The sequence below is a fragment of the Lupinus angustifolius genome, chromosome LG05 (assembly GCF_001865875.1).
Source record: "Lupinus angustifolius cultivar Tanjil chromosome LG05, LupAngTanjil_v1.0, whole genome shotgun sequence".
NCBI lineage: Eukaryota > Viridiplantae > Streptophyta > Magnoliopsida > Fabales > Fabaceae > Lupinus > Lupinus angustifolius.
Genome location: NC_032013.1, coordinates 5,941,717 through 5,957,887, shown reverse-complemented (window position 1 = coordinate 5,957,887; position 16,171 = coordinate 5,941,717). Strand labels below are relative to the sequence as shown.

Sequence of the window (16,171 nt, the reverse complement as noted above, 5' to 3'; positions counted from 1 at the left end):
TTCCATCTAGGGTTTACCTAACCTAGACTCAACACAAGGCAAACATCTTAGGACTTCTAGAAATATAAATAATCCTAAGTCTAAGACTTTGAACTTGAGTCTTTGGCATGTTGTTTGTTGTGATGTCCACATCTTCAAGCTTCCGTTTAACTCCTTGTCTTCATTAGAATGTGTTGCGCCCCCTTACTTTGTTCTCCCTTCAATCCATATAAGAGGTGATACAAGGGTAACACTTCAAGATTAATTGCGAAAGCTCAATACAACCTGTAAAATAGCTCAAACACCAATTTCTCCCCCTTTTGGCATGATAAAAAAGCTATGATATCGTATGATGATAAAAACCAAAAGCAAGGAAATATTTTCAAGATATTTACTAGTCTTAATCAGTTAAGTAATCAAGGATAATCGATTAAACAGTCTAAAAAAGAATTAAACAGGTTCACAGTTTATGTCATTAATAGATCATTTATATGGAGTTAATCGATTTTACATAATAAAATTAGATTATGGCAGAAATGAATTGCGAGATATATCCATTTGTGTAATTTGGCAAGTTAGCACAAAATGATTAATGGTATATAGAATAAAGCACATAAAGTACATATTAACCATTCAATTAAAAGAGTACATAAGATCAATATAGTCAAAAGATCATGCAATAATTCATACATAACAAAAGTTAACAATAAAATCACGAGAAGTTACAAAGCAAGTGCATCAAGTACATATGAAGTTCGAAACATATTACATCCAAATATAAAAATACAATCTCAAAATATACACACACCCTAGACTCTAGATAATTTTATCTGTGTTATTCCTATGGTGGTGGTGGTGGTGATGATGAGTAGCCATGTGTGGCGCGCACAATGAAGATGATGTGGTCTAGATCCATGGTTAACCTCTCTTGCTGATGATGGAACTCAACCGCCATAGGGTCTCTCAAAGACTGAAAAATGGCCATTAATTAGCGCATTTAGGTGTTGTTCCATATAATCCAAGTTTGCAAGCCCAAAAGAAGGTTCCCGAGGCACAACATTAATTTGCCTCGGCTTATGATTGCTCGGGGTGTGGTTCACTAGGATTTTCAACAATGTAATTATCGAGTAAGTCTTCATTCACATTAGTATTATGGTCCTCTTGATATTTCCATACATTAACGAACTTGTATATGTCCATCTTGTGAATAAGGTTATCACCGACTTTGGTCAATTCTCCTTGTAGATAAAAATGAGGTCCTCTTAAGCATGACTTATACATTTCAATAGCATCAAATGAGTCTCATAACTCAAACATCCAGAAATAATTCCTAGAATTTCAATTGCATGGTTGTTGCAATCTCCTAGAATGGATCCATCACTGGATAGTCCTCCAACATCTAGAAATAATTCCTCATCCAAAACTATCATTTTACCCATTACCATTGATGCATAAATCCCATCGTTAAACCTAAAGTTACTGTAGAATTCCCTAACGAGCGATGCATAAATTTTACCTCTTAATTCCATAAATTTATTTGCTCCTTGGGTTTTCAATCCATGTGGAAACTCAAATCTGTGTTTGACCAGCCATACAACATCTGCATAGCGAATGTATGTTTGTTTTCTTGCTTGGAATTTGGCTGGACGAGCTTCTTAGAGTATCAAAGAATAGTAGGGATCACCATGGTCCTTTCTTCCACCTTGAGCGGAAAAGGAACCTTTTTCCATACGTCGAGGACACTTAGTAGTGGTTTTCACTCTCCTTGATCATGGTTCACTCATATTTTTCAGGTATAATAATGATTAATCAATTAAATAATCGATTTTATGAGTTTTAGGATTTAGGGTTTCTATACATTGGGAAAAGGTTAGGGTTTCGGATTTAGTAGAAATTGGGGATTGTAGGAATATGGAAATGTGTGATAAGATTCATATTAGCTATTGATTAGGTTAGGAACATTCAATTTGGGAAAATATTCATAAGGGAGGAAGCATAGAGGATTTAGGGTTCTTATTTGAAATGACCTATAATGGCACTTGAATTTGATATATTGTTGTCGTCAATCGATTAATCAATTTAAATTTTTTAAATTTTCAAAAATTTGAGCTCAGGCAATCGATTAAGCAACCTGTTAATCGATTAACTCGAGATGAAAATTTATTTTCTGGTTACTGGAACTCAAATTAATCGATTAAACACATACAACAATCAATTATTGACATAACTAACACAAATTTTAGTGCATTTTAGTGCATTTTAGAGATTTCTAAAGTATGCAAAAATACTATACCTAAGATACTAACCTATAAGGAATATTACACACTAAAGTAGCATAAAAACACTCATGAAATCAGTTTAAGCATAGAAAACATGCAATCATAATATATATAAGCATATATTGAAGATCAAGAAAATGCATATAATATCCTAAAGAAAATTAGTTTAGATATTTGTCATCAAGTATGCCAAGTTCTGTGCGTAACACAAAGAATGTATCCCATGGAATGGGCTTGGTGAAATTATCTATCAATTACTTCGAGGTTTCAACAAATTCAAGTATACAATCACCTTTTTGAACATGATCTCTTAAAAAGTGATGTCTAATCTTAATATGATTAGTTCTAGACTGTAGAACAGGGTTCTTTGATAGATTTATGACACTAGTAGTATTATCACATTTTATCAGTATTTTTACAAGCTTTAAACCAAAGTCTAATAGTTGATGCTTCATCCATAATAATTGAGCGCAACACACGCCATCGGCAATATATTCCGCTTTGGCAGTAGACAAAGCAACACATGCTTGCTTCTTACTATGCCAAGATACTAAGGAACTGCCCAGTAGATGACAAGTTCCACTAGTACTTTTCTGGTCCAACTTACATCCCGCGAAGTCGGAGTCGAAATACCCTGTCAAGGACAATGATGCATCCCTAGGATACCACAAACTTATAGACAATGTTCCTTTAAGATACTTTATAATACATTTTACAGCACTAAAGTGAGATTCCTTAGGTGATGCTTGGTATCTCGCGCACATGCATACACTAAATATGATATTAGAGCGACTATCAATTAGATAAAGCAATGAACCAATTATGTCTCGATATTTTGTTACCTTTATCATCCTTGTTGAGATAGCAGGATGATGCCATAGGTGTTATTGTTTCTTTGCATTTATCCATCTCAAACTTTTGCAGTAGTTCTTTGCAATATTTCATTTGGTGATTGAATATCCCACTGCTCATCTGCTTTACTTTAATCCTAGGAAGAATGTCAACTCTCCCATCATCGACATTTCAAACTCGTTTTTCTTTAGATCAGAAAACTCTTTACAAAGTAAATCGTTAGTAGCACCAAATATTATATCATCTACGCAAATCTATACTAACAAGACATTATTTTCTGATTTTAATATAAAGAATGTTGTGTCGACTTTGCCCTTTACAAATCCTTTTTCTAATGGAAAACTACTGAATCTATCATATCAAGCTCTAGGAGCTTGTTTTAAACCATATAAAGCCTTTTTGAGTTTATAGACATGATTAGGGTATTTATGGCTTTCAAAGTCGGGCACTTGATTAACATATACTTCCTCTTGAATATATCCATTCAAGAAGGCACTCTTCATATCCATTTTATAGAGTTTAAAGTTCATTATCGATGCAAAGGCCAATAGCATTCTAATAGCCTCCAACCTTGCAAGAGGGGCGTAGGATTCATCATAGTCGATGTCTTCCTCTCGATTATACCCTTTGGCCCCTATACGTGGCTTATTTTGTATAATCAAACCAGATTCATCCATTTTATTTCTAAAGATCAATTTAGTGCCAATTATAGGATGATCTTTAGGTTTAGGGACCAAGTCCCACACGTTATTACGCTAAAACTGGTTTAGCTCTTCTTACATAGATATTCTCCAATGTTTATCCTCTATGGCCTCATCTATGGTCTTAGGCTCAACTTGAGATACGAAAGCTACAAAATTACAAAAATTACGAAGAGAGTTACGGGTTACCACTCCCGTTTAGATATCACCTATAACCTTGTCGAGCGGATGGTCTTTCTTCGTCTTCCACACCATTGGCATGTCCTGATGATCTAAACTCTTCTCTTGATCATCCTGAACCTCCTTATCGATCTACATGTTCTTTGTGTATGCATTCTCCAAGGCACCTGAAACGTCATCACACAAGACCTTCCTCTTCTCTTTGGGAGAAGATTCATCAAAATGTATATGGATAGACTCTACAACATGCATTGTATATTTATTAAAGACTCGATATGCTTTACTATGAACAGAGTACCCCAAAAATATTCTCTCATCAGCTTTCGAATCAATTTTTCCCAAAAGTCTTTTTCCATTAGTCAATATAAAGCATTTACATCCAAAAGCATGCAAGTGTGAAATATTAGGTTTTCGGCCTTTAAATAATTCATATGGTGTTTTTTAAGAGTGTAGGCCTAAGAAGTACTCGATTTATTACATAGCAAGCAATATGCACTACATCGATCCAAAAATACTTAGGGACCTTGCTTTTATTTAGCATTGTCCTAGCTAGCTCCTCTAAAACTCGATTTTTCCTCTCAACAACTCCATTTTGTTGAGGGGTTCGAGGAGTCGAATATTAATGTAGGATCCAATGCTTCTCACAAAATTTGTCAAATAGGTGGTTCTCAAATTCCCCACCATGACCGATGCGAATATAAATGATCTTGGGATCGAATTAGTTTGGAGTTGTTTGGCCATATTTTTAAAAGATTTAAAAGCGTCACTTTTAAGAACAAGAAACAAAGTCCATGTATATATAGAGAAATCATCAACAATTACCAACACATAATAGCTACCACCAAAGCTCATAATTCGTGATGGTCCAAACAAGTCCATATGGATTAGCTCCAAAGGTCTTGTAGTGGATATCATATTTTTAGACGAAAATGAACTCTTTACTTGTTTACACTTTTGGCAAGTGTCACAAGTCTTTTGATTTAAAATCAAGTTTTGGTAGTCCTACAACTAAATCATGTGATGATAGCTTAGCTAGATGCTTTAAATGGATATGTGCTACTCGTCTGTGCCACAACTAGATGTTTTAAATGGATATGTGCTACTCGTCTGTGCCACAACTAGATGCCACTCTCTTTAGAGATAAAATATTTTGAAAATAGGATAGTGACATCATCCAAATCAATCATATAGATGTTGTTTATTCGCTGCCCTACGAACTTAACATTATTATCTAAGCTGTCACGAATGATGCAACAATTAGAGTCGAACGATACTTTATTACCTTTGTTGCACAACTGATAAATGCTCAAAAGGTTATGCTCTAGTCCTTCAATATACAACATGTTCTCAATAATGGCTTGTGATTGCCAATCCTTCTGACACCTAGTATCCTTGCTCGATTGTTGTCTCCATAAGTGACATAGCCTTCACCGTTAAGTGAAAGATCCAGGAACATTGATCTATCACCTGTCATATGCCTCGAACATCCACTATCCAAATATTAGTGTTGTCCTTGTGTCCGAAGGCATACCTGCAAAATAATTTACTTGGCTTGTTTAGGTACCCAAGTTATATTGGGTCCCTTCTTGTTAGTAACCAAAAAATCTAGTCCCTTTTGCACCCATACATATTTGCCGCTTGACACACCATATTTTCTAATATAGCAAGATATAGATGTATGACCATATGTACCACAATAAAAGCAAGTAGGCATGATATGATTAAATCTAGTATGCATGTGTGCTACTTGTCTTCTATATGGTTTTCTTCTATTCTTAGGTTTGTAGCCTAGACCTCCATGATTACCTACATTTCTAGATGCAGCAAGTAAGTTGTTTAGGTTTTGACTACTATAGGTGAACTTAGCTAATTTATCTTTCAAGAGTAAATAGGTACACGATGCACAAGAGTAAATAAGGTCTAGAGTCTCAAGTTTTAATTTTAGTTCATTCAATTCTTCTTGCATTTTAACATTTTTATTTTCATGCAACATGATGACTATTTTCCTATCTATATTTACCTTAGCTTGTTTCTTTAACTCCTCATGTAACTCAAAAAAAGTACTATAAATTTCAACATATGTAGGAGACTCTTTATAACATGAAGAAGTGTTAGAATATTGTACCTTATTTGTATCATCTTGATCACTTGAGCAGCCAATTTCTTTAGTGTTTGCTATTAAGCATAACTTTGCAATCTCCTCCTCTTCGGAGGTGCTAGATGTTGTTTCATCCTCGAAACGTCCCAAATTATATAAGCTTTCTTGGAATTGAATTCTCGGAGGGTTTTCTTGTCATTCTCAACTTTCTTGAGGTAGCTCGGGCATTGATAGCACATCTATCCCAGTTTGCCACACTCATGGCAAGTTAGGCGGTCTTTGGGAACCTTTCCCTTTTTAGTTGAGTCTCTCTCCTCTTTCTTTTGAAATCGCTTGAACCCTCCTTCCTGCTTAAGAAATTTACCAAACTTACAAACTAGGAGTGTCAAGGTTTCATCATTTGGATCAGAATCGGAATCTTCATCATCTCTATCTTCTTGTTTTTGTGACGTTGTGGCTTTGAGAGAGATTCCCTTTTTCATTATGTTTGTATCTTCATGCATGGTTAAGCGTCCCTACTCCATTTCATGTTCTTGGAGTTTGCCGAAGAGAGTTTCTAGAGGCATTGAATCTAGATCTTTTCATTTCATGATTGTCGTGACTTTAGGCTGCAATTTCTTATCAAGACAATGCAATACTTTGTTAGTTAGTTCACCCTTAGCAAAATTCTTATCTAAACCAACCAAATGATTAACTATATGAGTGAATCTTTTCTGCATTTCACTTATCATTTAAAACATTTGAGATAACTCATATCCGTGTGTTAATGCATTTAGTCTCGCACACTTAACTTTGTTGTTGCCTTCATGGGTTACTTGTAAAGTGTCCCACATTTCTTTCGTATTTAGGGACTGTGAGACCCTAAAGAACACGTCATATGATAAAGTTAAAGTTATGATGTTCTTAGCCTTAAGGTTGTGCTGGACTTTTCGTTTTTCTTCGTTAGTCCATAAGCCTTTAAGTTTTTCTTTAGGTTCACCATCCACCAAGTGTAGTGGAGTAAAAGGCCTATTGACAACGGATTCCCGAATCTCTGTGTCGATTGTCTCAATAAAGATTCTCATACGCACTTTCTACTAGGTGTACCCCTCGCCACTGAATATCGAAGGACGGTTGATGGATGTGCCATCACCGCCGAAAGGGTTAGTGGAACTCCTAGTGAAAATCCCTTGGATTAAAGAATAAAACGGTCAAGCTAGAACCTTCGTACTAGCTCTGATACCACTTATTGGATACCAACAAGGTAAAACACACCTAGAGGGGGTGAATAGGTGTAGCGGATCACTAGTCCCGCTTTTCTGATTTATGTGCAGAACAGAAAGTTGTTGAAGTTAATCGATTATTATCAGGGTTAATCGATTATGCACAATTTGATTAATCGATTATGTTCATATTAATCGATTATGATGAATCTTGATATCTTTGGAAAATAGATTTTCTCGCAATGTAAATAGTGATGATTACAAGTCTTTACTGCCCTAAATTGATTCTTGATTATATTGAGATTATTAACACTTAGCTTAAATCCTATAATGCAATTAAAACAAAAATCAATAAAGACAAAATCATAAAAGAGATAGGGAAAGAGAAAGTGCTCAAGAATTTTTATCCTGGTTCGTTTGTTGGTCCACTTGCAAACTACATCCAGGTCTCCCCTTCTGATCTTGGAAGATTTTTCTTCACTATTGGAAATAGATGTTTGATTACAAGCACTCTTCCAATACACCTAGCAAGAACTCCCTTCTTGAACCCGTTGAGCCTACACGCTCGTTTTGACCACACTATACGTCTACTAGGATACCACATCGTTCGTGAATCTGCCCCCAGCTGAAGTATCGCTCGATCCAAGACTTTCTGCTCTATGAAAACAACCAATTCTCTAATATGATGATACTAACACATCACGAGAACAATCCTTGTGATTCACAAAATTAGCCGAGTTATTTGCACACTTAATGTGTGGATAAAACTCTGATATCGGCTCTACAGAAATCTCACAAACAACCTTAAACTAAATGTGAAGTTTATGCAGGTTTTTTCAAATGAATGAAAATTATAGCACTATGAAAATAATTTCTCTCTTTTCTCTGTTAGAAAACTATGCAAGAAATCATTCAAAGATAAGTAAGATGCTTTGAAAATTCAGCTCTGAGAATCTTGGGTTTTCTTTTTCTCTCAATGTAAAAATGAAAGTAATGAATTATGCACATTAGTTAAAATAACAACTTTGATATGAAACTGGCTTTAAAAGATGTTAATCGATTATGTACCTACTTAATCGATTAGCTTGCTTATGAAAAATAGTTTTTCAGTTAAGGCTTAATTGATTATCAATCTCTTTAATCAATTAATAAGCCAGAAATCCTAGGAGGTTAGCTACTGTAACTCCTTTTAATCGATTACACCAAACCTTAATTGATTAACGGATTTCAACAAGATATAATCGATTATCAATCATGTTAATCGATTAATATATATGAAAATGGTTTTCCCTAATGCATGGTAAACAATCTATATGATGAAAGAACATGCAACACATGATTTTGAAATATATGATTCTTTTATGCACAAAAACCATGTATGCCTAATGCAAATGTATGAATCTTACTTATCACACACACACACACACACATATATATATATATACTGTAATGCCTCAACCTGTATGATTTTTATTTTAGACTTTTGTGAGACTTCCATCTAGGGTTTACCTAATCTAGACTCAACACTAGGCAAACATCTTAGGACTTCTAGAATCATAAATAGTCCTAAGTCTAAGACTTTGACCTTGAGTCTTTGACATATTGTTTGTTGTGATGTCCACATCTTAAAGCTTCCATTTAACTCCTTATCTTCATCAAAACTAAATAGGTAAATCACGATGACACTCTTAGACTATATGTCATTTCATAAAATACTTACTTGCATTAAGTGTATAGGCTAGGTTTATAATTGCCAAATAAGTGTTTTTTAGTTTTAACCACTTTTCCCACTAATTTTTTAAGTTGTATAAATTGGTTGCTTTGGGAAGAAGTTAATTAGTTTTTACATACAAAAATTCTGAACTCTTGTAATCTCTCTTTCTCTAATACATACAAGTCTCGAGACTCTTTCAATTTGTAGAGTTTCCTACAAGTTTTCTTGAAATTCTTCTAATTCTCTTTTGATTCCTAGTTTTTCCATAACATTTCTTTTCTTTCAAAACATCTCAAAAGAATTATGGCAATGGTATCATGAAAATATATCTAAGATTCCCATCAAACATAAATCTATAGCATATAAAGTGATTCCAAAGAATATATTGATATAATGTTTATCCGGTAGTTCACTAATTAAACACACTTTTTAAATTATATATTTTATAATAAATTATAAATAATATCATTTGCAATATATAAATCAATTATTGCGAAATATGATGTTTTCATGAAGAAAGTGGATATGACTGATTTCCTACAATACAATTTGACTGGATTAATACATGTCCAATATAGTTGTCATATTGTACCGGTACGATGACTGATTTATGGATTGAACCAACAACACAATATTTATAACCCTGAAATAAGTCTTTCTATTAAGCAGCCTGAGTATACATCAAGATTCGCTTTTTACAGTTTCAGTGCAAAAGGAAAATCTAAAAAGAAAATGTACAACTTTAAATTTTCTCAATTCTTCTCTTTCATAATGCTCTCAAACGAAGGTAAGTTCATCAGTTTTACCACTGAAATTGTTGATTCTGTGATAACACCAATGAAACCATACATATTGCACCAGGAATCTTTGATATCAAACTGCCATATAAGAGATGGTTTTACATGGAATTAATAAAGCTTCAATAATTCCTCCTTCTTGGGACTGTCAAAAAGCATGACTTGACAACTACATATCATTAGATTTGTCTTGGAAGCTGAAATCAGGCTGGGAGAAAGGAGAATCACTTTTGAGCTTTTTTGTGTCCAAATTTATATCCAGAAGTATAACTTGTTTGCTCAAACAATCAACTTGATCATCATGAAGTTTGTCCTGGTTATCTTTAAGATCATGTTGGCAAAATTCTGGAGCTTTCTCCACAACATGGGAGGGCGAAGTATTTCCGAGATTTTCCGTAGCATTTGAAACACAAGGATTATGGTCTGCATTAGTAATAGTGGCTCCATTATTATGTGGATGCATGCCAATATTGCCTTCTGGACTCATTTTGCCCATGGAAATGTGATGCACCTCCTTATTTTCTGTTGTACACATATTAGAAGTATGGTTACCAAAATCATGATTAATAAGTGTACGATCCTCAGCCTTAAGGCAATCCCCCGCAACCTTAGATGAAGATGTATTTTCAACACATTCACGGCTATTAAGCTTTTTCGCTGCACAAGTTTCTCTCGTTTCATCCGAGTGTATGCTTCCCTTGATATCTGAACATATTATTTCAATTGAATTGTCAAGAGTTCCATCATTCCATGTACAAGCCAGATTCAGATCATGTATGCCCGCAAGGTTCCCTTCAGCGAAGGCATTATTGACCTCCAAGTTACGTGTACCAGTTTCATGATATGTTTGAACTTCCATGATTTTGACATTCTGCAACAGAGTAGATGTCCCAATTGCATCATCTGATGATTCATGAAGAGGAATTGGATGTGATGTTTGCTGATTACTGGATTTTTTATTTTCGGTTGACATGATATATCTTGCAGGTTTCAGCTTTCTATGCTTTGCATTTTTTTGGCCTTCACTTGGATTGACATTTCTCGCTCCATGTTTAGGCAAGCTGTGAGGCATACCAGATCGTTGTGTTCCCCTGCCAGGAGTGCCCACAGAGGACTTAACCTGCATATCATAATGAAACTAATTTATTAAATAGGATGAAACGGTAGATGAGGAAAGCAATGGAGGATACAAAAAACATTTCATAAAAGCATATATTGCACCAGGCCCAACCAATGCACATAGCTTTTAAGCTGGGTGGCCATATTCATAATTAATTAATGACAGTTTTTAACTTCTGTAAGCACAAAATAAGTTCCTCAATATATTAAATATAAACAAACCAAAACTCACCCCACCAAAGAACCCAATTGTTGGCGAAGGCAGTCGAAGACCTGAAGTGTTCATGGGAGCTTGAGGAAGAACCAATTCTGCAGCAGGGATCCTTGCACCTTGACTGCTGAATCCAGTATGCCGAGTTTCCTTCCCTTCTAAACTTGAATTACTCCGGGCATTCTTAAATTTTGACATTTGTTGACCATCAACATCTGATAATCGCTTTCTACTAGAGCTACTACCAATGGTAGCCATTGAACTATTACACCTATATTTAGACATAGAAGTTGATGATGGTGAATCTAAAGAGCAATCACTGATAGAGCTTGCAGGTGAAATACTAGAAGAGAGCTTGCTGACAGACAACAAGCTCGAGACACTAGAGCCACTAGATGCAGTTTTATCCCTTGAGGCAAGTTTTGACAGTGATTTGGCAGATGAGCAAGATGAGAGTGGCCTTTTGGAGATTGTTGATTTACTTATATTACCAGATATGTTACCACCTGGAGACTTGGAGATTGTTGATTTTGTCTTCAGCGAAACTGACGGAACTGAAGGGAATTTGGATGGTAGGGTGGATTTAGGCACACTAGCTCGAGAACTCATAATCACAGATGCATTTGACACTGAACTGACCTTACCTGAAAAGGCCAAATAAATTTTCAAGTAAAGAATAACAGAGAAAAGGGCAACCCTTGCACCAAAGCAAGAAGGGGACAAAAAATATACACTAAAATAAGTTCTAACCCTTTTCACTTTTCACATGTAGATCACCTGGTGAAGCTAACTTCGATGATATTTTTGAACTCGAACTAGACTTTCCTAGTCCCAGTACCTTTGGCTGCTTTAAAACAGATCGCTCTCCCCATATAGCAACAGGCTTCTTTAAAAACAAGAAAAGAAGTATCAGATATATAATGTCATTAAAATCCGACTTCATGATTTCCAACTGTAATTGTCCTCTGCCAATATCAATCAACTAACACAAGTAGAGAGAATTACAAGTTTTCTTCAATGTTTTTCTTTAATTGCATACCTTTGGAAGTTGTGGAAAATTGAGATTCTTCTTTGTCATCTTCCCTGTTCGTTGTATGACAGCACTTGGAGTCTTAAAAGATAGTGTCTTCATCTAAAATCAAAATAGACAGTTATGCCAACTATGTTTCTTCACGTATTCTTGAGATAAGGAACCATTCAAACATATATATGATGAAATTTCTTTTTTTATGTCAAAAATCCAATTTACCTTATTACGAGAAGCTAAGCCAACCATTTTTGAAGCTGAAAAGAACAGAGAAAATAATAAATTTGACTAGTTGAGGTTAAATCAGTACACCAGAATACTAGCTCCTATTTGGCTAAAGGTGCAAGGGCAATATGAACGCATTTAGTTACAGTCATCCATGTCCCAGCAGCTAATTTCAAATTATAATAAGAATGAAATCACTCTCACAGATCACATTTATGTGAACATAGAAAAACCACTGTCTTACATGAATGTACTCAAGTTGGGAGATGGTGGCTTAATTTTACATGACAATTAGTAACTATCAAAAGATAAATTACAGGAAAATGGCCACATTTTTACAAATTCATTGCATTTTGTTCCCTTTATTTTCATGTTTTCTAATCAAGAGTTTATTTATTTATTCTTCTCTAATTCTCCCTTTCTCCACATTTTGTTGGGGAGAAGGGAGCTTGCTCAACTAGAAAGAGGATTTGTTGCTCATTGTAACTATTTGTGCTGCTATTGCTAACAGGTAGAAGAGATTGACTGCCAAAAGACAACTACCAGGAACTTGCACATTTCTAGCTAAAAGATTAAAATCCCTTATGGACTAACAATCAAGCAAAAGTTGTCAATTAAAAAACAATAACTTTTCTTGAACATGAGTGAAATATATATTAAAACTCATTTTAGGAATATTTTTCTATCATGTTTATATTCATGTATACATCTAGGGTATACTTAAAGTACTTCATGCTACTACAATATGTTAATTATCATGCTCGTTACATGTAATATGTATGTGATAGTAAAAAATTCTTTATGTACAAGTTGTTAACAATTAATGAGAGCAAAGAAATAAAAAATAAAGATTGACTGTGCCCTAAGTATAAAGCACAAGATTCTCTATTGATACGTTTAGGCAGTAAAGATTGACTACTGAACTAACCTAGCTGATTAAAGTAAACTCATGTTTCATGTAAGCTTCTCCATTCACAAATTCTATACACCAACATTAATAGAACTATAACTACCATTACCAAGCTCATGGTGCAGAAGGCAAAAACTTACAGTGACCACCAGTTGATGGAACTTTGCTATTTGGACTAACCACATTTGATAACCATTCAGAATTCTCAATTGAAGCTCTGACATCATCAAACAAATCAGCTTCGAGACTTTCCATGGTGAAGCCATCACTTTCTATTGTAGAGATTGAATCACATGACTTATGTGTGTCGTCTACAGTCCGAGGCAGTAACCATAATCCACACTTTTCATTCTTATCTGCACCTTCAATTATGCTTCTCAACTCCTCAGGATCTAAAACACCTGAGCACACAATATGACACTTGCAGTGACACATACAATTACTATTAAGGGTAATTAGTCTGACATGCGCGATGTTTGACTTAATTATACATATTGCTTCTATTGATTCAAAAACTACATCAATTTCTTATGAAATTCATGTTATTATCATGATGAAGGTTTTAAATTTTTGTTTGTGACCACAATTGAGGATGCAAAGCTATGGCTTTGAGAGTTTAGCAACCTCATGCAACCACAATTGCGTTCGCAATAGCCGCATTAATGTGCAGATTAGTGCGTGCTCATACATCATGATGTCTGAAATGGTTTTGGGAAAATCAGCACATTTTATTCAATCTACATTTTTCTGCAACCGTGACCATGTCATCAATTTAAAACCTTGATAACACTAATAACCAAAAAAAAACCTTGACAACACATCCCCTAAATGGTTATTGTAAGAATTATTAAGTGGTCCTGTACCAATGATCATTGGTCCAAGTGCATCACCACCATCCATTCTATCCTTCTCATAGTAACATAAAACGTGGTTTTCTTCGGTACAGGTACGGATACGTGATACGCTATCCTATCAAATATATGGTACATGAGGATATACTTAGTTGATATATTTTTTTTATTTAAGTGGATACACTTTAATTTTTTAAATTTAAATATGTTTTTTATGAATAATTAAATAGGTTAAACTAAATACATTTAAAATAAATGAATAAGAATTTTTAAATGATAAAACTTCACACATTTCTAACTAAACGGCCCATTTTATATTGTTAAATAAAGCCTACATCTATTAAAACCGACCCAGTTTAGATTAGGGTTTTCATTCTTCCCTTCTCCTAGTGCATCAGCAGCCACTATCTGGTAGCCACCTCCTGTCATGCTTTTGCTCTCTTCTATCCTCTGCTGCTTCTTCTAAGTTGTGCCTTACCATCCTAGTTCGCAACCCACCGCGTTTCAGAATGCAGAAGAACCTCGAATCGGTTCTTGTGACTTGGTTAGTGGTACACAGAGGGTATGAGCGAATTATGTAACTATGATTCATCTTATAGTTACACAATTCTGTCATTTATACTACCTAGCATGTATCAAGTTCAATGTACCATATAATGAGTTCGTCATAATAAAGGTATCATAAAATTAATGTAAAAGTGGCCAACCACATAACCAAATGAAGTGTGTGCCCAAGTGAACCATATACCTAAGTGAATCATGTATACATAACTCGTACCAGGTAACTACGATCCATCTTTACTTGCATATAATTTACCCATTTTATATTTTCTTTTAATAATTTCTCGAGCGTAACTTTTGAAACAAGACGCACGCCAAATTAATTAAATTTATTTTCAGATCCTACGTTAAAAAAATAACTAATAATAATAATTGACGTACCCGCACTAGTGAAAAAAGCACTATCCCAAGCTAAACTATTGCGCATATTGTATTTGCTGTTTTCGACGGACTCTTCAAAATCATGTGTTTCATTTGGCTGAGATTCCCACTCCCACTCTTGTAACTTCAATTTCTTATAATTCGAAGTGTAAGACAACCCTGCACACTCTAATAGAGAATAATTCACTCATGTAACATAAAAACAACAACGAAAATCGTAAAATTCGAAGAACAACACCATTTACAAGATATTTCAAAACAAAAAATAAAAATTAGTTAAATGTTGAAACCTGAATTTTGTTGTTGGTGGTTGTAGAAGGGAATTGCGATGAGAGAATCGTCGGCGTTGGAGAAATCGATGAGACTAAGACGTCGATTATGGTCATCAACGTTCAGAAAAGTTTCTGTTTCAGGAATCACCATTTTCGTTATGATTGGAATTGAATTTGGGGTTTTGTGTTTCAGTTTCAGTTTTTATTTACTAGAAGTGAGAGGAAGTAGGAAAATCGTGGTTGCTAAAAAATTTAACTTTGAAAAAAGCGCGTAATGGAGGAGGGAAAAATAGTAAGTGTGTGTCATGAGTATAGTAAGTTTAGTAAGTTATCTCCTTATATAAGGAGATACATTATTCTCATTATCTATACAGTATATAATGTTAAAACATGTCTATACCATATATAATGTCAAAACATGGTGTAACCAACACCATGGTATAATTTATATATTTTTATTTTACCCTTCAATTTTTTTATTTAAAAAACCATATAATCCTATATAATCACATCAAACATATTAATTATAAGTGGCATATTTTCTATACCATATATAATGTCAAAACATGGTGTAATCAGCACCATGGTATAATTTATATATTCCTATTTTACCCTTCAATTTATTAATTTAAAAAACCATATAATCCTATATAATCACATCAAACATATTAATTATAAGTGGCATATTTTTATATAATGTCAAAACATGGTGTAACCAGCACCATGGTATAATTTATATATTCCTATTTTACCCTTCAATTTTTTAATTTAAAAAACCATATAATCCTATATAATCACATCAAACATATTAA

The 16,171-nt window shown here is 34.3% G+C and overlaps 1 protein-coding gene across 2 annotated transcripts; it reads right to left on the bottom strand.

Moving 5' to 3' along the window:
• On the bottom strand, positions 9,640 to 15,625 carry LOC109347580. Of its 2 annotated transcripts, none has more exons than XM_019587505.1 (8): positions 15,378 to 15,625; positions 15,088 to 15,255; positions 13,435 to 13,695; positions 12,382 to 12,416; positions 12,172 to 12,264; positions 11,883 to 12,018; positions 11,154 to 11,776; positions 9,640 to 10,922 (listed from the first exon to the last, which is right to left on the bottom strand). In XM_019587505.1, exons 1-8 carry the CDS (start codon positions 15,508 to 15,510, stop codon positions 9,972 to 9,974), a joined length of 2,400 nt encoding a protein of 799 aa, XP_019443050.1. In that variant the 5' UTR covers positions 15,511 to 15,625; the 3' UTR covers positions 9,640 to 9,971. The 2 variants fall into 2 exon arrangements, with proteins under 2 accessions (XP_019443050.1, XP_019443051.1); XM_019587506.1 differs by having other exon boundaries at positions 15,088 to 15,246.

Bases quoted from the DNA above. Each gene is read 5' to 3' on its own strand.
- LOC109347580 (XM_019587505.1), bottom strand. From the start codon at position 15,510: ATGGTGATTCCTGAAACAGAAACTTTTCTGAACGTTGATGACCATAAT. The intron at 12,417-13,434 runs GTAAGTTTTTGC...TGTTCTTTTCAG, and splicing joins TCCATCAACTGGTGGTCACT to CTTCAAAAATGGTTGGCTTA. The intron at 10,923-11,153 runs GTGAGTTTTGGT...TATGATATGCAG, and splicing joins CAATTGGGTTCTTTGGTGGG to GTTAAGTCCTCTGTGGGCAC.